General features: G+C 41.6%; 1 protein-coding gene across 1 annotated transcript in view; it reads right to left on the reverse strand.

The window, feature by feature from the left end:
- The window catches only part of LOC108531499 (disrupted in schizophrenia 1 protein), a 279,299-nt gene that overhangs the window by 185,894 nt on the left and 69,086 nt on the right, over positions 1-24,319 (reverse strand). The window contains exon 7 of the mRNA XM_017874999.1: positions 23,121-23,309. Coding sequence (XP_017730488.1) covers positions 23,121-23,309 — 189 coding nt within the window. The remainder of the gene's footprint in view (positions 1-23,120; positions 23,310-24,319) is intronic.

Raw genomic sequence — 24,319 nt, forward strand, 5'->3', positions numbered from 1 at the left:
GTGGCCAGATCTCAGCTCACTGCAAGCTCCGCCTCCCGGGTTTACGCCATTCTCCTGCCTCAGCCTCCCGAGTAGCTGGGACTACAGGCGCCCGCCTCGTCGCCCGGCTAGTTTTTTGTATTTTTAAGTAGAGACAGGGTTTCACCGTATTAGCCAGGATGGTCTCGATCTCCTGACGTCGTGATCCGCCCGTCTCGGCCTCCCAAAGTGCTGGGATTACAGGCTTGAGCCACCGCGCCCGGCCTGTTGCCTTAAATTCTAAGATGCACTGTCTTTTCCTTTTCAACATTTAAAAGTAAAGATGCGATTTGGAATTGACATGAACCTGCAGTGTGTGTCTACCCGCCTTGGAGCTGTTGTCAAACCTGGGATGCATCAGACAATCACTGGCATTGTAGAAGCAAGAGAATGCGACGATTTTCTGTTCCTTTTGAAAAGGTCGATGAAAAGCGAGGACGGAGGCTCTTTTTCCACCTTGAATTTTGGCAGTTACGTAGTGGCAGAGATTATAGAAAAAGTTAGCTCTCACTTGGGAAGGCCAGGGTCCAAGTCCTTGGATGGCTGGGAAGATGCTGCCCACATTCCAGGATGGACAGTGTCTTCACAGCTGTCCCGTCCTGTGGGCCCCTCCGTGGGCTTCGCCCTACTGCCTGGATCCTCCATCCCTGGTTACCAAGCTCTGCATGCCCAGCTCTTTCTGAAAGCTGCCTCCTCCTCTCTGCCTTCACAGTGACCTGGTCATCCCTGGAGGGTATCATGGCACCTGCAGCCACTCAAGTGTGGATGCTCACTCCCCACCCCTACCCAAGCAGTCAGTGTCCTCCCGGGCCCTAACGTGGCTCTACCTTCAGGTATAATCTGCTGCTGTTTGGAGGCTCAGGGTGCTCAGCTTCACCCCCAGCTGTCCTTCTCGTTGCTCTCATCTGGGACATCCCCCTTCTCTGGGGGCCGTGATCCTGGATCTCCACCTCCTCCCCACCCCGAGCCCTGCTGCCATCCTCGCATCACCAGGCCGACATCTGGGCTCCTGGGTTCCTTGGCCTCACTGTCCCACCGCACTTCACCTTCGCTTCATCTGCACCCAAACTGAGCCACTGAGCTCCCAGCCACCCTGCCACCACTTTTCCCACACCCCAGTTATTTCTGCCCCTGTTCCACAGCCACATCCAGCCACCCATCCCTCAACCTGTCACTTTCCCTTCTTTATCAGCCTCCAGTGTAGACATAGTCATCCATCACTTCACTCACCTTCCAGCCACTCCATTCAGCTCCTGAACCCAGTTGCCTTTCTCCTCCACCTGCCTGGAAAACCCCAGCCTGGCGTGCCCGCTCTTGCCGTTTCCTCTCCCTGAAGCAGGCTGCTGAGCACAGCTGGGGAAAATGCACAATCTCAGGGACAGTGTCCCCAGAAGTCACTGGGCCACCTTCCAAATGGGCACCAAATCCACCTGGCAATTCTGTGCTCCCTGTGCCAGGTCTCCCCACCTTCAAGGCACCACGGCAGACCTTTTCCCACTCTCCTCAAACCTCCGCCGGCCTTCCTCCCATTCACTCACTCACTAGCTCACTCATGTATTCATTCAAAAGTGTTTGTGGAAACCACAGCCAAACCCGGTCCAGAGCTGGCACCAGGATGTGGCTCAGTCATTCATCACCCTTCTCTGCTTTCTCTTTGTAAACCAAAAATAAAATTCTAAGGTCCTCAACCACGTGAATGGACTTCCTCCGTGGCCAGAGAACTCTAAAATTTAACCAGAAAGACTGGCTCAGGCCATGACATTCAACGAGTGGGGTTGAACGTGCCTCATTATACCCTCCGGTATTAACATCAACACAGACCTTACATCTGATAACAAACATTTACAATCTAGTCTCTCTGAAGCCTGCCACCTGGAGGCTTCAGCTGCACAAGAAAACTTTGGTCTGCACAATCCCTTATCGAAACCCAGACATTCCTTCTTATTGATAATAACTCTTTCAACCAATTGCAAATCAGAAAAATTTTAAATCTTCCTATACCTGGAAGCCTCCCTGCCCGCCCAAATTGCTTCAAGTTATCCTGCCTTTCTGGACCAAACCAATGTATTTCTTAAAAGTATGTGATTGATGTCTCATGTCTCCCTAAATTGTATAAAACCAAGCTCCATGAAAACCCTAAACCACAGGGTTCAGAGAGCTTCTGGGCTGGTGAACCCATGGCAGTGCTGGGAGGTGGCACACCTGGAGGGGGCATGGAAGCTCTGCGCCACCCCCATACCTTGTCCTGTGCATCTCTTCCATCTGGCTGTTCCTCAGTTGTATCCTCTACAATAAACTTGTACACATAAGTAAAGTGTTTTCCTGAGTTCTGTGAGCCACTCTAGCAAATTAACAAATCCGAAAGGAAGGGGGGCTAAAAACACCCTGGGCTCTGTACATAAGTTGAACAGAGCTAAATGGAATTCCGGGACAACCAGTTGATATCCAAAGAATTAGTGTGTCTCTAAAGGCAGGGGAACCCAACAAACAAAAACAATCCGTGCTCCTCACACACTTCTGCCGGTCCTCCCTCATCCCTGACCACAGTCTCTCATGCTTCTTTGTGGCTCCTTGTCCTCTGCCTGTCCCCTAAAGATTAATGTTCTTTGGGATGCTCCTTTGCACCATCTTGTCTCTGCACTGGCTTTTCCCATGCACTCCCATCTGCACGGCTCGAATTATAATCCATATGCTGAGAACAGCTGAAGCCCTGCAGTCAATCAGCCCTCCTTCCTCAGCTTTGCAACCAGCTCTCCACCAAACATCTCCACCTGGGTGTCACTCAGAAACTGCAAACTCAACTGGCTCAAAGGAGAAGTACAATCTCTTCCAAATCTGCCATTCTTATGGTCTTGATTCTAATGAATACCACCCACCAGTGGTCCAGGCCAGGAAGCTAAGCTTCTATCTCATCTTCTCCCTCAGGATCACCTTGCACCTCCTGTCTCTAAGCATCCACTCTCAAGTCCTGTTGGTTCTCATGGCTGAACACCTCTGCCATGTATCACCTCCTCTCCGTCCTCACAGCTGCTCTCCTGTCACCTTCCTCTCTCCTGCCACTGGCCTCCCTGCAGGAGGATGGCCCTCGTGTCTAGTGTGGAGTGGATTCTCTCTCCATTCTACAGCTGGACCCAATGTGGCCTTTTTTTCCTCCCCCTAATGCAAATCTTATCAGATCACTCTCTGCTTAAATCTGTCCAAGTGCCTCCTATTGCTCTTAGGATCATGTCCAAACTCCTTAAATGGTGTACAAGCCCACCTGGCCCCTGCCTAATTCTGGAGCTGAAGCTGTCCCCACTCCTCCACCCCACTGAACAACGCAGCCCCACTAAATTTCTTGCAGTCCCCATAAGGAAGCTTTTCTCTCTCACCTCTAATGCTTGTTCTTTCTTCTGCCTCAAATGGGCTCTCCATACTTTTCTCCATTTTAACTTTTACATATCCTGAGTAGCAGCTTAGATGTCATCTCTTCCAGAAATCTTTCCCTGGCTTTTCATACCTCCCCATCATACACTTACCTGACTGTACCGCCACTGTCTTTTTTCTGCTGGTATATCCCAGTGGGCTCTAGCATTCTAGAGGACCAGGATGGTACTGTTAGGCTCAGCACATGTAACCAGCTGCAGACACAGCCTGGCACATAGGCGCTCACTATAAAAAATTAGTTGAAAACAAGGACAGATTTACCATGAATCTAATGGCACATAAGCCTCAAGGTCCCCCACTTTCAAGAGTCCCCTTCAACCCCTGTATCCAATTTTGAATCATAATTCTATATATTTTTTTCTTTAAATAAGACCCATACTCAAATTGTATAAGCCCAGGACTCACAAAACCTGGACTCACCATTGGGTTACATAAATGAATGAGGTGGAAAGTGAGTCTCACAGAAGTGAAACAGCTACCCCATCTCACGTCCCTCTGAAGTGGCACAATGAGGATCTGAATTCGCATGTGTCTGACACAGCTCACACTCCATCCAGTGTGCATAACAAGCAAGTCGGCTCATCACTCCTGGCCTCAGCTTCCTAATTTAGGAAGGAGAATGTTTGCTGCATGGGATGTCATAAGGAATAACTCAAATAACATCTCCAAAGTACCTACATAGGAGCTGGCAAATGAATGACTCTGAAGTACCAGACTGTTGGATACATAATAGTTTGAAATATCATACACCACAAGTCTCATTCAGTTCTCAAGCTCAATATCCGTTGAAATGGAGCTCTAATTCAGCAGACCTTTACTAAGCCCCTATTCTATGCAAGGATTACAGGAATCAGGGGCAGAAGACTAACAGCCTCCAAAAGGCTGGGCGCAATGGCTCACATAATCCCAGCACTTTAGGAGACTGGGGTGAGAGGACTGGTGAGAGGATTGCTTGAGACCAGAAGTTCAAGGCCAGCCTGGGCAACAGAGAGAGATCCTATCTCTACAAAAATAAATGTTTTAAAAATTAGCCAGGCATGGTGGTACATGGCTGTAGTCCCAGCTGCTTGGGAGCCTGACGTGGGAGGATCAAAGCCCAGGAGTCTGAGGCTGCAGCGAGCCTTGGTTGCACCACTGGACTCCAGCCTGGGTAACAACACAAGACCCTCTCTCTCAAAAAAATAAATAAATAAAAAACAACAAGAAAAACTGGCACAGAGGCTGGGGTAACAGATATTTAAACAAATAATTACAAAGTATGCAAAAAAAATTAAATATCTTCATCCTTTTTACTGTTTTCTAACCTTAACATTTTGCTCTTCATGTGTGTGTCTGAGGAATTATCTCTACCCCTCTGGTCTGAGGTTGACTATGTAGTTGACTAACAGTTATTAATAATTAACAGTTCTACTCAGCCATAGAGCAGCTTTTGGTTACAACCTGAGTGATTTTTAAGGAGACGAAGTTAAAGCTGTGAATTGAACAAAAACTGAATAAGGTTTTTACTGGTGTCACCACACAAACCCTCTAGGGAGGTAGCAGTTCCTTGAAAAGAAGCCAAATTTCACTTAGCCAACAGCACGAGAGGTCAGAAAATACTCAGTAGGCAACTCCCTATCTGATACTACGCATTTAAAACATCTGCACATTTGTAAAGGTGCACCAGCATGATGCACAGAGCAATGACACTGACCAGCGAGCTGGATTACTGAGGTACAGCCTGCACGAGAGCCTGAGAAAGATCTACCTCCCACTGTGTGACTCCTTGAGGGGTGACTCGCAATGCTGTGGAAATTCAGGGTCTGGGGAGTGCGCACACCTGGCTTGTGCCAGGCTTTGCCCCCTGGAAGGTACGTGGGTTTGGGCCAAACCTCACAAAGCCTCTGCTTAGTCAATAATAATAATAGTAGTATATTCATAATGCGCTGAGATAAACAGGTTGAGTATTCCTTATCTGAAATGCCTAGGACCAGAAGTGCTGTGGGTTTCGGATTTTTTTCAGCTTTTGGAACATCTGCATTAGAGTTAGCTGTGGAGAATCTCTAATGTGAAAATCCAGAATCCTAAATGCTTCAGCGAGCTTTTCCTTTGAGCAGCATGTCAGCCCTCAAAATTAGTTTCAGATTTTGGAGCATTCCAGATTTTGGATTTTCAGATTAGGACTGCTCAACCTATAATAATAACATCAACCTCAGAGAGATGATTAATGAGATTAGACAGGTAAAGCACGTGGTAAATGAGTTATACAGTTTCAAGTTTTTTAAATTTTTAAAAAATTTACACGCAGTAAAATTCACTTGTTGTACAGTTCTGTGGGCTGTAACTTGTAACCATCACCACAAACAGGATATAGAACAATTCCAAGGCCCCTAAAGAATTCCCTTGGGCTGTTAATTTCTAATCAGACCCTTTCCCAGCCCCTCTCCCAACTCCTAAACTCTTCCCCTAGAGGTCTCTTTTCCAGAGCATTATACGAATAGGATGCTGCAGTTGTAGCCTTTTGAGACTGGTTTCTTTCACTCAGTACAATGCATTTAAGAAGTAGCCAGGTTGTTGTGTATATTAATAGTTTGTTCCTTATTACTGAGTCGTGTTCCATTATGCAAAGGTACCATAGTTTGCTATTCTATCCACTCAGTGAAGGACGTGTGACTTGTTTTCAGTTTTAGGCAATTATGAATAAAGCTGCTATAAATATTCATTACAGTTTTGTGGGATAAAAATTTTCATTTCTAGAGGATAAATAAGTATCTAGGAGTGGAACTGCCAGGTCACATGGCAAGTGTAATGTTTGACTTCATAAGCCACTGCCACTGTCATCCTTCTACTGTTACATCCCCACCAGTGGTACTGGCACATCCCACCAGGGACGTATGAGCAATTGGCCTGCTCCACCTTCTTGGCAGCTCTTGGCGTTGTCAGTACTTTTTACCTTAGCTATAATAGATATGCAATGTTTAGGTTTTCTTGGAGATAGAACATTTATATGAGACTGTATTTAATCATCGACTTTCGATATCGTTTAGATGTTTGCCCCCTCCAAATCTCATGTTGAAATATGATTCCTCAGTGTTGGAGGTGGGGCCCGGTGGGAGGTGTTTGTGTCATGGGGGCGGGTCCCTTATGCATGGCTTGGTGCCCTTTCAGGGGTAATGAGTTCACACAAGATCCAGTTGTTTAAAAAGAGCCTGGCACCTCCACCTCTCCTCTTGTTCCCTCTCTCGCCATGTGACACGCTGGCTGGCTCCCCTGCCCTTTCCACCATGATTGTAAGCTTCCTGAGGCCTTGACAGAAGCAGATGCTAGCACTATATTTCATGTACAGCCTGCAGAACCATAAGCCAAATAAACTTATTTTCTTTATAAATTACCCTGCAATATACATATACCTATATATAAATATAAAGGTATTCCTATATATAAACATAATACCTATATATAAATGTAAAGGCATTCCTTTATAGCAATGCAAATAGATGAACACAACTGTAATACAAGAATGTTCAGGAGCAGTGGAGCATACAGAAACCAAGTTATTTTAAGGGCTAGCCATGACCTTCAGGAAATCTTGAAAACCCCAGCCTGCTGAAAAGGTATCTCATGGTTCGGCTCTGTCCACTTCTCCAGCCTCATCTCCTATCATTCTCACTCTTACACCCTTCAGTCCAGCCAGATCAATAATCACATAAACTAATATTTATTGAATCCTTATGATATGCTAGGGCACTAAGCCAAGATTGTTACATGTATTATTACTTCATCTACTCATGGTCCTAGGAGGTCAATATTAGTAGTAGTAGCATTTCTATTTTACATGGGAGGAAACATACTCAGAGAGATTGGCAACTTCCCCAAAGCTACACAGCTGCTAAGTGGCAGGGCTGGGACTGGATCCCTGTCTCCTAGATGTGCCACATTCCTCTGACCTCTGAGTCTGTGCTCTCTTCTTCCCTAATACAACAGTATTTCTATCCCTTCCATCCCCAAGCCACGATGCATGCCCTGCCTCCTCTGTGAGGCTCTCCCTGGCTCCTCGAAGGCATCCTTGGTTGTCCTTACCTCTGCTGTCTTGACACCCATTGTTTATTGCTTCATTTCATCCTTCAACACATCGTGTCCTATTTGCTGTGTACATGTGCCTCCTCCACCAGTGACTGCAAACTTCTTGAGGTCGGGAATCACATCTTGTCACCCTTCCACTCCCCAGTGCCTATTACAGTGGCTGGCACCTGAGAGGTGCTCAACATGTGTTGTAGGAGTTGAGGAACAGCTAAGGCTTCTGAATGACAGGTCAGGCAGTGACACAAGGGTCCACTGCCGCACAGGTGTTTACAAGCTCACAGTCCTACAAAATGCATCCAAACAATGAGCAAAAATGTAGAAGCAAAAGAAGGGCCTTACACAAACTTACATGTAACTCTTGAGATAGACTCTCAGATATCCATCCCTATCAACAACAAACAGGACGAGGTATCATGCAAGATGACAACAGGGACATTCACCCAATGTAAACAGCTTTAGGCCAGAGGGCAAAAAACAAGAGAGTGGAAGAGGGAAGAAAGGAGTCCTTTTCTACATTCTTGCTACAGTTGTTCTCCTTCCTATTTACATAAGCATGGAGGGGGTTTTTTCCTCCACCTATGTGTCGCAGGGCTATTAAAACTGTTTATTCCTCCCTTTCTAAAACTCTCAATAAAAGGATCATTTTAATATTAAAAAAATAATAAATTCATTTGCCTGGAAAGTTCCTTGAGGAATATGGAGTCATTGCCTCTGAAAAACCTGAACACCACTCCAGATAGATGGGTGATTAAGCGACCAGAACACAGCTCAAATACAAAGGCCAGGAAGAGGCAGCTCTCTGCAGTGTCTGCATCCCATGAACATATGTTAAATTCATAGATTAATTTTTTAAATTAAAGCATTTGAATAGTATGAAATATCAACAGTCAAATGCTTCATGGGCCACAAGTTCTTCTCCAGTATTCTCCCAAGTGAGAAATTTCAAAACTGTAGAGACCATGGCTGTGCATTAATGAATCCAGAACTTTTTATCCATCTTTCTTCTCTATTGATAAATGTTTGCAAATTCTAAAGGCTTGAATAGAGAAGTTTAGCCTGTCTCTCATAATTCAGACCGAAGCCTCTTAGAGAGAAAAAGGCATACATGAAAGGGCATTCATACAAAGAAGCAGATTAATATTTCAATTGTGGCAACCAAATTTGCCATTCCCAAGCCAGATTAGGAACTATCTTTTTCCAGCATCAGTTCCCATGACTCACATCCACAATGGCATGTTTCAGTTTCCTGGGAATTCTCTGCTTTGGTTCTAATGTAGGTTTATCCCTTTATAAGTTCCGTAAGAAAACATTACTTGTGCCACCTCCTCATCTCCTCCCTTTCCTTTCACCTTCACCCCATCATTTCTTCAAGGTTCACACGTAGAGAGTTAAATACAATAACTGTTTCCATACTTTAATGCAGTTAATAAGTTGTTCAAGTTAAGCAGAAAAAAATACATAAATCAGAAATACACCAGTGTCTTAATGACAAATTTCTTTATTCAGTTCTTTGGGGACCTCATCATGTAAAGCTTCATGGAAGAGGGTGACTTCATATAATTTAATCAATGAAAAGACAGAGGAGAATTTGCTTTAGAAAAATTTCCACTTTTTTTTTTTTTTTTTTTTTTTTTTTTTTTTTTTGACGCGGAGTTCGCTCTGTCCCAACCCAGGCCCTTTGGAGTTTGGGGCAGTGGGCCAGAATTCTCAGTCTCACTGCCCAAAACCCTCCGCCTCCCGGGGTTTTACGCCAATTCCTCCTGCCCTCAGCCCCCCCCTCCGAGTAAGCCTGGAAAAAAACCTACAGGGTGCCGCACCTCGCCCGGCTTAGTTTTTTTTTTTTTTTTTTTTTTTTTTTTTTGGTATTTTTTAGTAGAAGACGGGGTTTTTTCCCACCGTGGGTTTAGCCGGAAAAAAAATGGGGTCTTCGATCTGACCCCTCGTGATCCCCCCGCCCACCCTTCGCCCCGGCCAACAGTGCCTTGGAATTTACAAGGCTGAAGCCCACCGCCGGCCCCCTGGGCCCGGCCTGCTTTAGAAATTTCTATGCCCATATATCATGTAAAGGCAAACAATAGGCTTGTTCCGCGTTTGGTAATTAGTTGTAAACAGCTACACTTTGGGATAAAAAATACCATGTCTCCCCTTGTATGTGCCTTAACACATTTCACGGTGACAGTCACGAGCTGGAATATATACCTAATGGAGCCTGGCAAGACAGGATGACCTTTCTAATTGTCATTATGAGAAGCACAACTGCAAGTGACTTTGAAACATATGGTAAACTTCATTATGCTAAAATATAAAAGCTTCTACTTTGGGGCTCACGATTAATATTAATGTCAGACCTCCTGAGGAAAAAAAAATGTACTCTAAATTTTATATTGTATAAAACCCTCTCGATATCAAAGAGAGCATTTATTTATAGTCTTCAGGCTTCTTCATAGATGCTATTAAATATTACATTAGACATGGCAAAATAGAATGAATAATCCTGAAACATTAAGGGGAGGATAATGATTACCTTCCCAGCATCAGATCAAATGCCATGCAGCGTGGGAACTGAGAGACTGACTATAAATATGAGTCCAAGGAGGACAGAGGATGTGTATACAGGAGAGTCAGTGGGGTCCGACTCAGATCACACGGGGAGGGGCAGAGCGGGGCTTAGCGCACTTTTTCCAGAGCACGCGGACATCGTGGGAAGTTAAGGTGGTCAGAAGAGCTGTCCTGATTAGGCATGGAAGGGATGTAGGGAGTGAACGTGTGGATAGATAAGGGTGTGGGATAGTCCAAAGGTGGAGAGGAGAATGTGAAAGCCAGCCAGAGTAGCCAAAAGCTGTGGGAAGACGTAGTCGGGGTGGAGGGAGAATGACTCCCAACCACTGCAACAGGTAGAAAGGTGCCTTCCTGAATCCGAAATCATAGAAATTTCTTATGATTTAGGATTACAAATCATCAATGGAAAAGGATCTTTGCCTTAATACCAAATGCTGCATATCGTCTATGCAGAGAAGGGCAGGGAACTGTTGCAAACTCGTTTTTCATGCCCCTGGTGACAGTTTCAAAGGTCATCCTGTCTGGCATCCTTCCAGGACAGGGACGACCTTTCTCTACCATTTCTTTGAACTCCCTCCCTTAAACTGCAGCTTCAAGGGCCACAGACACCATCAAGACACTATCCGTTCACCTATGAAATAACAGCATGCCTCTGGAAGGAAAAAAAATAGTCCTGTAAGCAGTAGTTGCTTTTATAAAGGATCAACTTAAGAAAATGGGAAATAATAAAGAAAAAAAGGGCCAAAGACAGCGAAGTACAAAACATGAGATGCATCCTGAAGAAAAATAAGGTCATGGGGAGGATACTGAGTACTTCTCTCAGTTTCTGCATTTTAACGGTGGAGAAAAGGTAACATAATATCTTTCACAGGTTTACTGAAAACAGTGAAACTTGTTTATTAAGGTCTCGATTGCGGCAGTTCCCTGAATATCACATTTGTTTGAAAGGCCAGGTCCAATGCATTACTAACACACAGAGTGGAAATACGATGGCTTTGCTGAGAAAGATCGGTCTATGTTGTTTAGTACATCATTTGTACCCTAATGCCTCAAGAAGTTTAAAATCCACTCTACACTGTTGTCTCAACATGTTATTATTTTTTATACTTTGTTCTTGGTCCATGATTAATCATGATGAGGGGTTAATTTCACAAACACACACACACATACAAATAGGAAAAAATGATTGATAACCATATTGTGTAAAGAAAAGGAAACCACTAGGTGCCTCCTTCAAAATACAACAAATAGACAAAGGACATAGGCAACACAAAATGAAAAACATTAGGCCAGGCATAGTGGCTCACTCCGTAAATCTCAACACTTTCAGAAGCCAAGGCAGGTGGATCACCTGAGCCCAGGAGTTCGAGACCACCCTGGGCAACATGGCATAATCCCGTCTCTACCAAGCCAGGCCATGGTGGCGCATGCCTGTACTTCCAGCTACTCAGGAGGCTGAAATACGAGGATCGCTTGAGCCCAGGAGTTGGAGGTTGCAGTGAGCCAAGATAATGCCACTACATTCCAGCCTAAGTGACAGAGTGAGACCCTGTCCCAAAAAAAAAAAAAAATTATAAAGGCACAAAAAAACAAGTTGAATGCATTAGTAAAAGACATGCAAAAATGAGGCATGAATTAAATACCACTCTATTGTTGTTATACCAATAATCATTTAAGAAATAATGCTTATTATTAGAAAGGATGGATTGGTAGTATCAATTAAATTGCTATAATCCTTTTGCAAATCAATCTGCAGCATGTATGTAGCCATAAAAATGACTGCCCTCTTTGGGTCATTAATCCCACTCTTGGCACTTTATCTTCAGAAAGAAATTCATGAAATAATCATTAAACCCCTCGGAATAAGGAGGTAGTTAAGTCACAGTATTATTGATTCTTGAACTGTTATGTACATAACAAATAATAAATTGGAATACCATATTGCAACCAGGGACACAGAAGTGTATAATGAAGAGTATGGCTCTGAAATGAGACAGATGAGTCTCATTCCAGTTCTTTATTTCCCATATACAGAACTTGAGCAACTCTGTTAATTCACTGAGACTCAGTTTCACACATCAGTAGATTGGGAATAATAAATTTGTCTCAAAGTACACTTATGAGGATTAATTGGTGCCATGCTCTCACTATTGTCCTATAAGGTTAAGGACAGACAGAGGATGTAAAATTGCATCCTCAGATGGAGGATGTACTGCATCCTCTGTACAAGTGTGCAAAAAGCCTTCCTATGCTGCAAGCACAGAAGAGAATGCTAAAAATGCAACCTGGGCTCTGTTATAGAAGTTGTATGATAAACATTTTCATTCATTTCAAAATTTTATTTTATGCTAAAGGTATTTTTTGAAATAAATTATAATTTTATCCTAGAGTAACTCCAGAAGTTTCATCAGCTTTGACTTCAGAGAAATTCTCTATAATCTTTAGGGGAAAATTATTCACTTCCAAAAGGCTGACAGATTTGCAGGATTCCAGACCACTGGGGAATGTCAGTGTTTGGTGACCTTCTTAGGGCAGACATGAAGTTGGTATCCAGCCACTACTTTTACTCAGTCTCTGAAAACAATGGAGTTGGGTGAAGGGTACACAGACATTTGCCAAATTCCAATGTATGTGTCTCACCCAACATAATTGGTACATATGAACCAAAGTTGAATGCTGGATCCAATTCAGAGCTAAAAAGAAGCCCAAGATTTCAGTCACTTTGTCCAAACCAGACAGACCTCCATTCATTGACAGACCATACAATCATAATATAATTGCATTTGGGTCTTTTTTGGGGAGGGAAAATATCAGATTTGGGGAGACCTGAAGTGTAAAGCAGTCATAGTAAACACAGGAAAAGAGAGACATTCATAACGGGTTAATACACCAAAAAATTAAACATCGTTTTGGCAAATAAAATTTTGTTATAATTAAACCAAAAAGCAAAGTGTGTCATCAGTTGTTAATGGGTTATTAAGACTCCAGAAAGTATAATGTCAAAAGAAAAAACGACATTCTATGACTATGCAGGCATGTGGAATGTGAGCATGCCTGCCTCATAAATTTTTGATGATGCCAAGTCAGTAAATCCTTAAGCAATTCTTGATGGTTTCTGTACTGGCGATAAATATTGAATTGCAGTGCATTCACTCAGGGTTGTCCACCCTCCCCAATTACAGAATGCCTCAATGGAAAGTGGATTATACAGAGTGGCCATCCCCAAGTCCAAAACATAACAGGACTAAAGTAGAATGGGCCCAGGGCAGCAAACACTAGCTCCTCAAAGCGGTCAGGGCAGGAAAACATTCATCAGCATACTCTCTCTCTCTCTCTTTTTTTTTTTTTTTTTTTTTTTTTTGAGACGGAGTCTCGCTCTGTCGCCCAGGCTGGAGTGCAGTGGCCGGATCTCAGCTCACTGCAAGCTCCGCCTCCCGGGTTTACGCCATTCTCCTGCCTCAGCCTCCCGAGTAGCTGGGACTACAGGCGCCCGCCACCTCGCCCGGCTAGTTTTTTTGCATTTTTTAGTAGAGACGGGGTTTCACCGTGTTAGCCAGGATGGTCTCGATCTCCTGACCTCATGATCCGCCCGTCTCGGCCTCCCAAAGTGCTGGGATTACAGGCTTGAGCCACCGCGCCCGGCCTCTCTCTCTTTTTTATAAGAGCTCAGAGAATCTGAAAAATGAAATTAGCAACAAATGATGATCTCTCCAATAAATACCATCTCCCTTGGGTTGTTAACATATGGCAGCTTCAAAGAAAAAGCACACAGCTAAAATGGCAGGGGTGTGTACAGGAAGCCATAACTCATGGTAATGCCAAAAAGGAAAATAAAATATTTCTTACCAAATTAATCATTGAAAAACCTGTGACCACATAAAAGATGTCATATTTAGCCCTAGTAAAATTAAATTCCGTAAAACCTCACAAAATCAAATTTGGTTTATAAAGAATCAACATTCATTCCTGAAAATCCTAAATTATATAATAGTTTAAATGTTGTTTTATTTATGCCGGACGCGGTGGCTCACACCTGTAATCCCATCACTTTGGGGGGCTGAGGCAGGTGGATCATGAGGTCAGGAGTTCAAGACCAGCCTGGCCAAGATGGTGAAACCCCGTCTCTACTAAAAATACAAAAAAATTAGCCGGGCATGGTGGCAGACGCCACCAGCTACGCAGGAGACTGAGGCAGAGAATTGCCTGAACCTGGGAGGTGGAGGTTGCAGTGAGCCAAGATCATACCATTGCACTCCAGCCTTGGCAACAGCCGGGACCCCCTTCAAAAAAAAAAAAAAAAAAAGTTGTTTTATTTAACTAAAGTTCAAAACTCACTCAAAAGAAGCCTAGAAAGATTGACACCACGTTGCAAATTGAATTCCTTATAATCAATAGGATGACAAATTAGTAAATTCTTAAAAGCAAAAGAGCTTCTAACTACTTCTTTACCAGAAACTGAGTAATGTATCAATCTAATAACCAATGCATTTATTTATAGGAATACAAAGGAAAACATTGATGTTTCAGCATTTTAAAATAGGAAACAGAACCAGCAACAGTTCTTTGAAAATATACAAAAAATCTGCTTTGAAGTTAACAAATATGTATCCAATTAAATTGCTACAGCTCAACTTCTCTCTGATTTATGGTAGTATGCCAAGTTTCTCTTAGTCACCCTTCAAAAATAAAGAATTGAAGTCTTAATACAAAAGATACGAGTTTCATAGGGTGACAACCTATAGAACCTCCTACTACTGAGTTAAATTATCCATCTGCTCTAGCAAGATGGCAGACAGTAGATCGTCACTTCAGGCACAAAATATAGGGAGGGTGCTTGAAAACTTCAAAAATGAAAAAAAAATTACCCGTCTTTTCAGGGTGTCCAACATCAGCAATAGATGACTTTTGGTAGACTTTTGTTTCATAATTATGAATCTATGAGTGTGGTATTTAGGTAGGGCGATGAGATTGCGGGATGGATAGACTGACATTAGGAATCAAGTTCATAAAGAACAAATGTCAAAAGCAATGTCAAAGGTAAAATGGCAGGTTAAGAAGGATTCAGATGGTGGCCTTTCCCCCTGGAGGCTCTGTGGCAGGATCCTTCCTAAACCTCAGCTTCTTCATCTGTAAAACAGAGATTCCAGTGGAGCCAGTACCACAGTGGTCCAGAGGATGAGATGACTAAAGTATATCAAGCCTTAGCACAGTGCTTAGTTCTCAAGTACTTGAGAAACAAGAAGAAAGGGGTAAGTCTTTGTTACTAAAAAGAGGGTGACTTCATACAAGGGATCATTTTTCTTCAAAGAAAACATTAAATCCACAATAGCTGTAGCTCATCCGTGCATACAGAAATCTGTGCCCAAGAAACACATACTGAATATACACAGTAAAGAGCAATAGAAGTAGAAATCTGCAAATAATAATTTATATTTAAACCTCTAAGGATCTATATAAAAGATAACGTGAATAATAGAATTAGGTTTTATTAATTCCAGGTAAGTTCTAATGATCATAACAACATATTTTCAAATCATATGGATGATATCAAAACATAAAGCATAATGCTGAAGTTGTGCAGTTAACTGAGTGTGGTACCACTCCTACCTAGGGGCATTGAAAAATGGAGGTGGGAAGAAGAGTTGGATGCAGGCAGTGACCAGGGATGTGAAATGTTCTGCAACACATGGTAGGGTCCCTATGCAAAAAATAATCCCCTCACCCAAAACATGGCAAATAGGCTCTTCTTTAAGATCAGAAGTTCCACTTACCATCACTCTTAGCTTAATCTTCAGGACATTATATGAGTGTGTGTGAGTACATGTGTCTATCAACATTATCCCACGCCGTATTTAAATTTCACTAGCCCAAGCCCAGAGTCCATATGAAATGTACAAAGAGACTCTAATAGGCACTGATTAGCAAGAGTAATCTACAAAGCAGAGAATCTGGCAGATACTTAAGAGATACATGTACACGCCTTATTACGTAGAGTCAAGTTCCTGCTGTAAATGAATTAGCATGTTAAAAAAAAACTGCCTGTTGCAATTTGGTATGAAATATAATTGAAAACATCATTGCATTTCCACCCAGGGGGGTATGTGACTTAAGTATTTTAAGGGAGTATAGAAACAAGTAGAGAAACAGGTGAAAAAAGACATAACAATAGCAGGGACTTCTAAAAATATATAGGGATAAAAGTGGGAAAAGGAGATCAAAAGTAACTGAGAGCAAGAAAATAAATGAACAAAGTATAAATTGAATTATGGAAATTCACATACAAGGGACTACAGTTAAAAGGGACCTCAGTAGCCACAGGGACTATCTAATTCATCTCTGGACCATGAGGGCCTGCCACAGCGCCTAGCATATTGGAAGTACTCAATAAATGCTTGTGGAAAGGATGGATGGATGGATGGATGGATGGATGGATGGATGGATGGATGGAAATGCAACTTCAAGATCTGGTTCTACAGTATTATATATGAAGCAATTGAGACTCAGATAAAATTCAGTGTCTTGCTGAAGATTATTCATTCACTGAGCCTCACATTCTGATGTTACATATGTCAGGTGCTATGCAGATGATCAGGGAAAGGCAGGACTGAGATTAAACTGACGCACCCCTACATCCTAATGCAGGCTTTTTGCACTGTATGGGGATGCCTCCCATAATAATTATCACAGCGACTTAATAAAGGAGGGAGAAAGTTAATTGCAAATTTCAGCTTAGAAATTCACAGGCAAAAATGGCTGAAGGGAAATAATCACACTAATAGTGATGCAAGGATGTAATTGGAAAGGAAAACATGGTGAGAAATTAAAAACACAAACAGATTTAATCAGGGTCCTGATAAAGCGATAAAGTAATCAATAAGGCAAGTCAAAGATAAATGATTAGAGATTTAAAACCTCAGCCTACTGGAAAAACCTGAGGGAAAAGATTTTGAATTTTTTTTATTTCTTCCAAAAGATCCTATTTGACATACTTTTTAATCTAAATGACTGAAGATTTCGAATTTGGAAAGGCAGACACGTATCTATTTCTCATATAACCATCTACATTTCTTGACACACAGCACTGCAACACTCATCTGGTTCCAAAGCAGACGGCTTGGCCCTCTGTTATCAAGAGCGCTATCACTGTTCTGGCCCAGAGAGCTAAGCTGTCTTATACGTAGGTCTTAGCCAAAGCTCAGAGGAAAGAAGTGATACTTGGTGAGTCTACAGGATGTGATCTCCAGCCACTTTTTAGGTACTAAGTTACATCTTGGGATAATGTCAGATGCTAGAAGACACCATATTTAAACTTCACTAGCCAAAGCCCGAATTCACCTCCATAGTTTAATACCTTAATGTTTCTTAAAATTTGAGGGATCTTAGAATGACCCCTTTAAAACCCTCTGAAAACCTGGATCTTTTCTGGGAAAACTGTACATACCTACATATCTAAAATGTGTATGCGGTTTCAGTCTCTCCTGTCCACAGTCTCTCCTGCTTTGAAGGGATCCCCTAACATGTTTTTTCCTAGAGGTAGTTGGTAACAACCATTGGATAACATGCCTATCACTTGGGTGATAAAATACTCTGTACCCCAAACCCCAATGACATGCAATTTGCCTATATAACGAACCTGCACATGTACCCCAAACCTAAAATAAAAAGTTGTAAAAAATAATAATACAAGTAAAAGAGTTTTTTGCATGTGTTATAAATCTTTTCAGGAGGACCTTCCACTATGCTTTCAAGAGAATTGTCTTTGAAGAATTTAGCATCACTCTGAATTCCCAAAAAATTCTGTGCTTTTCAAGGTGCTTTTGAGGAAGAAGGATGATGCTTCAACTGTCTTTTGTGCTCTGACTTCTAGGAAGTTCATTATCACATCATATTCTCAACCAAATAATTAACATTTGACATTGGCATTTTCTTCTGTCTTTGTTTTTAAATGTTATTGTTGTTTGTTATTTTTGTTTGTATCTTTGTTATACGTATTGTCCCAGTTCTCCATTTCCTCCCTCTCCCTGCGAATAAAAGAGACGCATGGATTTTATTCTTTTGTTCTACTTTTTCATGAACGTTTCTTCTACATGTATCTGATATATATGGAAAAAAGAATTACTGCCTATATATGCAGAACTTGTAACTCACAGGATTTCTAAACTAAAAGACTTTTCTTAATAGGTGTGAAGTGAAATTCTGCAAGTAGCTGCATCCAGGAACTTCAGAGTTAAACCAGTATCTCAGTATAATGTCGCTGCTACAGTTTCCTTTCTTCAACCTCCAAACCTTATGTTGAAATTTGACCCCCAGTGTTGAAGGCGGAGCCTAATGGGAGGTGTCTGGGTCATGCGGGCAGATCCCTCATGAATAGCTTGGTCATCAATGAGTGAGTTCTCACTCTATTAGTTTCTGGGAGAGCTGGTGGTTAAAAAGAGTGTGCCATGTCCCTTCTCTCTCTTTTTGCTTCCTCTCTCTCCAGTGATCTGCCCCTACCAGCTCCCCTTCATCTTCTGCCATGAGTAGAAGCAGCCTGAGGCCCTCACCAGAAGCAGATGCTGGCACTATGCTTCTTAGGCAGCCTGCAACCTGTGGGCCAAAGAATTCCCTTTTCTTTATAAAGGACCCAGCCTCAGGTATTCCTCTATAGTAACGCAAATGGACTAAGACACTCGTGCTTCCTTTGGTTAGCTATTTCAAGCTCAAAATTACAAGATTGTTCCAAAATTAGGGCAGGATCTTGTCATTGTGAACTTACAACTTTTATGTCTGAAGCAAAAGGTCCTAACCCCAAACCGTAATTTGAAAGGTGCCTCTACTCCAACTTCATTACCCTTCAACTGCCCCTTCTCTGCCTCCCACTCCCCTCTTACTCACCAAAAGACAAATGAGTTTAGGCTGGGCATGGTTAACCATCGTTCTCAGAAAAACAAAATCCTGCTGTTTGGTATTCTCACTGAGAATCCCTGCACTTAGCTTATGGATCCCCCTCCACAGATTCCTGACAGCTCACTGGGCCAGGGAACCAGCCAGATTTTTTAGCTACATCTGCAGTATCTTTTCTACTCCAGCAGCTGGCATAAGGTGGGAACATTCATTAACATGCTAATGATGTCCTACTTAAAATTCTAGCCCTGATTATTCTGTGATTAAATCTCTCCCCTTGACTTCGGTTTCCTTTATAGCTGAGTTACAGTGCGAAATCAACAATATTAATAAAGTACAATACAGATTACCAATTTATACACAAGGGATGGTGGAAAACAGTTGCGTAAATCTGAGGGCTGTCTTTTTTCCTGAAAAGCGGTTGTAGGCCTGGCGTGGTGGCTCATGCTTGTAATCCCAGCACTTTGGGAGGCCTAAGCGGGTGGATCACCTGAGGTCAGGAGTTTGAGACCAGCCTGGCCAACGTGGTGAAACCCTGTCACTATTTAAAAAATAAAAAAATTAGCGGAGCATGGTGGTGGGCACCTATAATCCCAGCTACCTGGGAGGCTGAGACAGGAGAATCGCTTGAACCTGGGAGGTGGAGATTGCAGTGAGCAGAGATTGTACCATTACACTCCAGCCTAGGTGACAAGAGCAAAACTCCGTCTCAAAAAAAAAAAAAAAAAGCAGATGTAGCGAACTGTAAAAGTTGCTGATTTTTTTCATTCCACCCTTCTTTAAATAAACACACACATTGGAATCCACAATAATTAAATGTTTATAGTTAATTTCCATAAATATTCAAGGCTTGGAAGATAGATTTAGCTTTTCCTTCTATTTCACTGCACTTAACATTGCTCAGAATTCAAATGCATTATCCTGAAGTCTCAAGAACAGCTGACAGGAGTTAAAGCACACTTCTTTATCATCTCTTTATAGAGACTGTGTCTTGGTGACAAAAGCCAGTGGATTCGGTGATGAGATCTGCCTCCCTTTGCCCTTGAGTACCTTGGCATATTTCAGTTCCTTTTCTATCACCATATTGTTCTATCTGCTGACACTCCAAACTGAATATCCGACTCAGACAACTCAAGCATCTTCCAAGAAACACAAACTTATCACTACCCTCATTAATTTGGGAAATGAATAAAGAAGTAGCAGATTCACGGTCTGGATCTGCAATCTAAAATGTAGGAAGAGAGGACTCGTGTGTCATTTTAACATCTGGCCCCAGTAAGTAAACAAATATCGATGGTAGAGTATATTTACTATTTTAAAAGACATCATGCTGGATACCAAAGCAGTACAGTGAAACCTAAGGACGATGTTCTGACCTCAGTGGACTCATAATCTAGCTAGAGACACAAGATACAACGATATTTTAAGTGATGCGTGCAGCAAATTCATCTCAGGTGCATCATGAGAGATACACTTCACATCATTAAGAGGTCTCTATATGAGAGACACTGCTCATTGTTCCCTAAGACTGCAAATCTCTCCTTTTGCTATGGAAACAGAATTCAGCACTTTAGCAGGGCACACTGCTGCCCAGAGTAAGGACAGCTCCCAGCCCCTCTTGAAAGTAGCTGTTACCATATAACAAAGTTAAGGTCACAGGGATGTGGCCGTAGCAGAGATGTTGCAGATTTCTCAAAGGGCATGTAAAGGGGAAAGGTGAGCTCTCTTCCTTCTTCGTTTTTATCTGACTGGACTTGGACATGTATGTGGCTGGGTCAGCCGGGTTGGACTGAATGGCACAAGTTGTGGGGCAGAGAAGAACAAAATAGAAGAGTCTGAATTCCTGACAATGAGGGTGGCTTGATTATACGTCAGTTGCCTTTTTCCTCTGAACGCTGCATTCCACAACCACTGTTGGAAATCAAAATCTTTTTTAAGAATACTGCATATTTCTTAAATGATTTCATTCTCTAAGGCTAAAAGAGTCATGGTACATGCATGCATATGTGTATGTGCGTAAGCGCACTCCCCTTTGTACTTCCCCTACATTTAAACTTGAACTCACAGCTCTCTCTGAATTTTAACTCCCAAAACACAAAATAGCTGAATATGGACTTCAGCCCAGTTTTATCACATTTTAATAAATAAAAGCTTCAATATATTCAGGAGTTCATTATTTCTTTGTTTCCCACACTCTCAACCCTAGATTATTAATTTGGTTCACCTAAAGCCCACTCACCTCAAATTGGTTAAAAAAAAATTAAGCATGTGTAAATCAATGTATAGGGAAAAGGGTGGCTGATCCAGCAAAATCCAAGTGTAAAAACATAAAGAGAAGCTTCACAACAGTAATGAGCCATCTGCAATTTAGAATCATCCATAGTAGCAATCTCTCATTCCATTTGTTTATGTTTTATTCATCATTGTGAAAATACTTAGTGAAGTGACAATGATGAGATTCAAAAAAAACTGCACGGTTCTTTTTTTAAAAAGAGATATTAATGGCTTTCAAGGCTCAACTATTCAAATGAAAATATTGCTGGACTAAATTTGCTCAAATTTGTTCACTTCCTCTTTATTCTTAGATATAATATATTCTTCATTTTGTGACAAAAAGTTATGTGGTGATAACACGAGAAATGTCGTAGTTTCCATTGTTTATACATTTAAAAACTCAATAGCAGAAACCTACTTAAAATGTACAATCCTCATTCCTATCACGACAGAGTAAACCAGGCTGTGGTGTCTCGGGTGAGCATGTTGTCATTCCTTAGTACTATAGTTATTTAGGCTCAAACGTACTGTCTGTAGTTACATATATGGAAAAAACAAGGTTTGACCTTTAGGAATGAAAAGAAAAAAAGATAAGTACTGAGTTGTTAAGTTAACTTAAGGGTATTCATTACAAAGAAGACAGAATAACTACTGAACATAGTCTTTGATTCAAATATCTCTGTGAAGAAACCTCTCTCTACATAAATTGATAGGCATTTAAAAAAAATTTATTCATCCCGGATTGATGCACTTAACTTCAGCTAGTGGATTTTATATTTCTGAATCTAGCTTATAAATACTACTGTTCATTTACTTCAATTTACGGAATATTTACAAAAGCCCTATTTCAAATCTGGTTCCCATCAGCCCCGCTCTTTTCTTATGTCTTCTTAAATAAGCATACTTTGTAAAATATAGCCGTTTATTCATATATATTTCTTTCATTTGTTTTAGTAAATAACATTTATTTAGGAACCATGGTATGCTATAAATGACCCCTAACTTTTAGTTTCTAGGGGCAATGGAAAGGCGCACATGTGCACACACACACACACACACACACACACACACTCACTCCAGGATCTTTGTAAATTAATCTGTACCAATCTACCTAGGAGATAGATTTTATTCTTGTCATTTTACTGGTGCAGAAACAGGTTCCAGTATTTAATAAAGATTAAATCTGAATTTGCTTTTAATGATTTTATTCTGCATATTAGAAACTGAATCATCAGAAATTCCTTACATTTTTTAAGAAATAAGTTTTTACTCCCTCAATTTGCACTGAACCAGCGCCTTCTGAGACCATCCGTCTGGGTGCAAATCTCAGAGTAACCTGTTACTCTTAACAACTGGAAAAGGAAAGAACACAGGAACACTTGAACTCCACTGACAAGCAGACACTTTAGCTAAGGCAGCATTCACATCTTCAACATCATCTTTCCTGGGGAAAGAAGCTCTCAGAAAAGCGCACACACAAAAGAGCCACTTTGTGGTCTTTCCTCAGTTTTCTCAGATCAACCTGATTTAGCCTATGATTGTGCAGACTAGGAGACTGAGCCAAGAGACAAAAGGAAGATAATTGTCACACAAAGAAAATGCTCAAGACCTTGCCAAGGGAGAGATTGCCCTAAATAATAACAAGGCTATTAGCAAATGCAGGGTGGGACGGGGAACAGAAAAAGAAAAGATGTCATATGTGAACATGAAAACAAAAGCTGACAAGTAATTCCATTCAGTTTGCCAAGGCGTCTGCCAAAAATGTCCCCAAGGAAAAGGGCCATGTGCTCCGTGACGCTCTTCACAGTGACGTTCACATAAAGCACAGAACATCCTGCCCGGCCACAAAACACAACAAATATCAACATCTCGCCGAGGAACAGTTGTGCACTACCTACCATAGGCAGTCTCCTGGTGCTCCACTTCTCTTCTCAGTCTGTCGTAATCTTCTTTAACACTTCCCAGCTTTTTGACATTCCTGGAACTCAACACCAACAGCTTGCTGAGGAGTCCCTCCAGCCCTTCTCTCTCTGATGTTAATGATCTAATCTCCTCGGTGAGGTCTTTAGCTGTACAGAAATGGTTTCCTACAGCACATTGTGGGAGAGAAGGAGGGAAAACAAGCTTTACAGCATCCGCACACATGGAAGATCTAGCAGCAGCTAATGTGCATTCACAGCATGGGCAAAGAAACAGAACTTTGAGATCATGTACAACTTCCTTAGCAGTCCTCTGGGGAAAGAACCTGGAAAAATACTGCCCTCCTTAAACTGGAAAAATCACCAGTCTTTTTTATCACCTTATTCTTGTTATGTCTGTTTTAGGAGTTCCATTGGCTAAGCCATGTCCCGTGAAATATGATGACACAAAAATGTCCCAGTGGAATCCAGAGGAACCACAATGTGTCACTCCATTCAAATAATACACAAATGTCAAAGAGATGACATATTATAGCAGTGTGGAAGGGGACCGGGCCATATAATCAGAGTTGACTTAAATTAAATTCCTCCCCTGTTACTCAAATCACACGACCTGGAGCAAAAAAGTTAGCACATCTGGGGCAAATTTCTTATAAAATATGATTGCAACAACACCTGACTCATAGGTAGTTACAAGAATAAACAAGAAATTCTGTCAAGCACTGAGCAAAATATATGGTAAATTAAATGTAGCAAGTTTGCAGCATACAAGGTCAATATACAAAAATCAATCTTACGTCTAAATATCAACAACAAAAAACTAGAAGATGATTTTTTTAAAAAATACAATTTACAAGCTATTTTAAAACTCAAAATACTGGTGGACACTTTTTTTTAAATATGTGCAAGAGCTCTACAGTGAAAACTATTTTTCAAAAACTGCTGAGACAAAGACAAATAATTTAAAAGATTAAATTATTATACATACACTGGAGGTTCAATATCATAAGATTTCAGTTTTCCCCACATTGATTCATTGATTTAATACAATTCCAATCAAAATTTTATGAGGCTGTTTTGTAGAAATGTGTGTGCTTATTCTAAAACGTTGACGAGTGAGCCGGGCATGGTGGCTCACACCTGTAATCCCAGCACTTTGGGAGGCTGAGGTGGGTGGA

Source organism: Rhinopithecus bieti, unplaced genomic scaffold, assembly GCF_001698545.2.
Source record: "Rhinopithecus bieti isolate Rb0 unplaced genomic scaffold, ASM169854v2 scaffold_9670, whole genome shotgun sequence".
Classification (NCBI taxonomy): domain Eukaryota; kingdom Metazoa; phylum Chordata; class Mammalia; order Primates; family Cercopithecidae; genus Rhinopithecus; species Rhinopithecus bieti.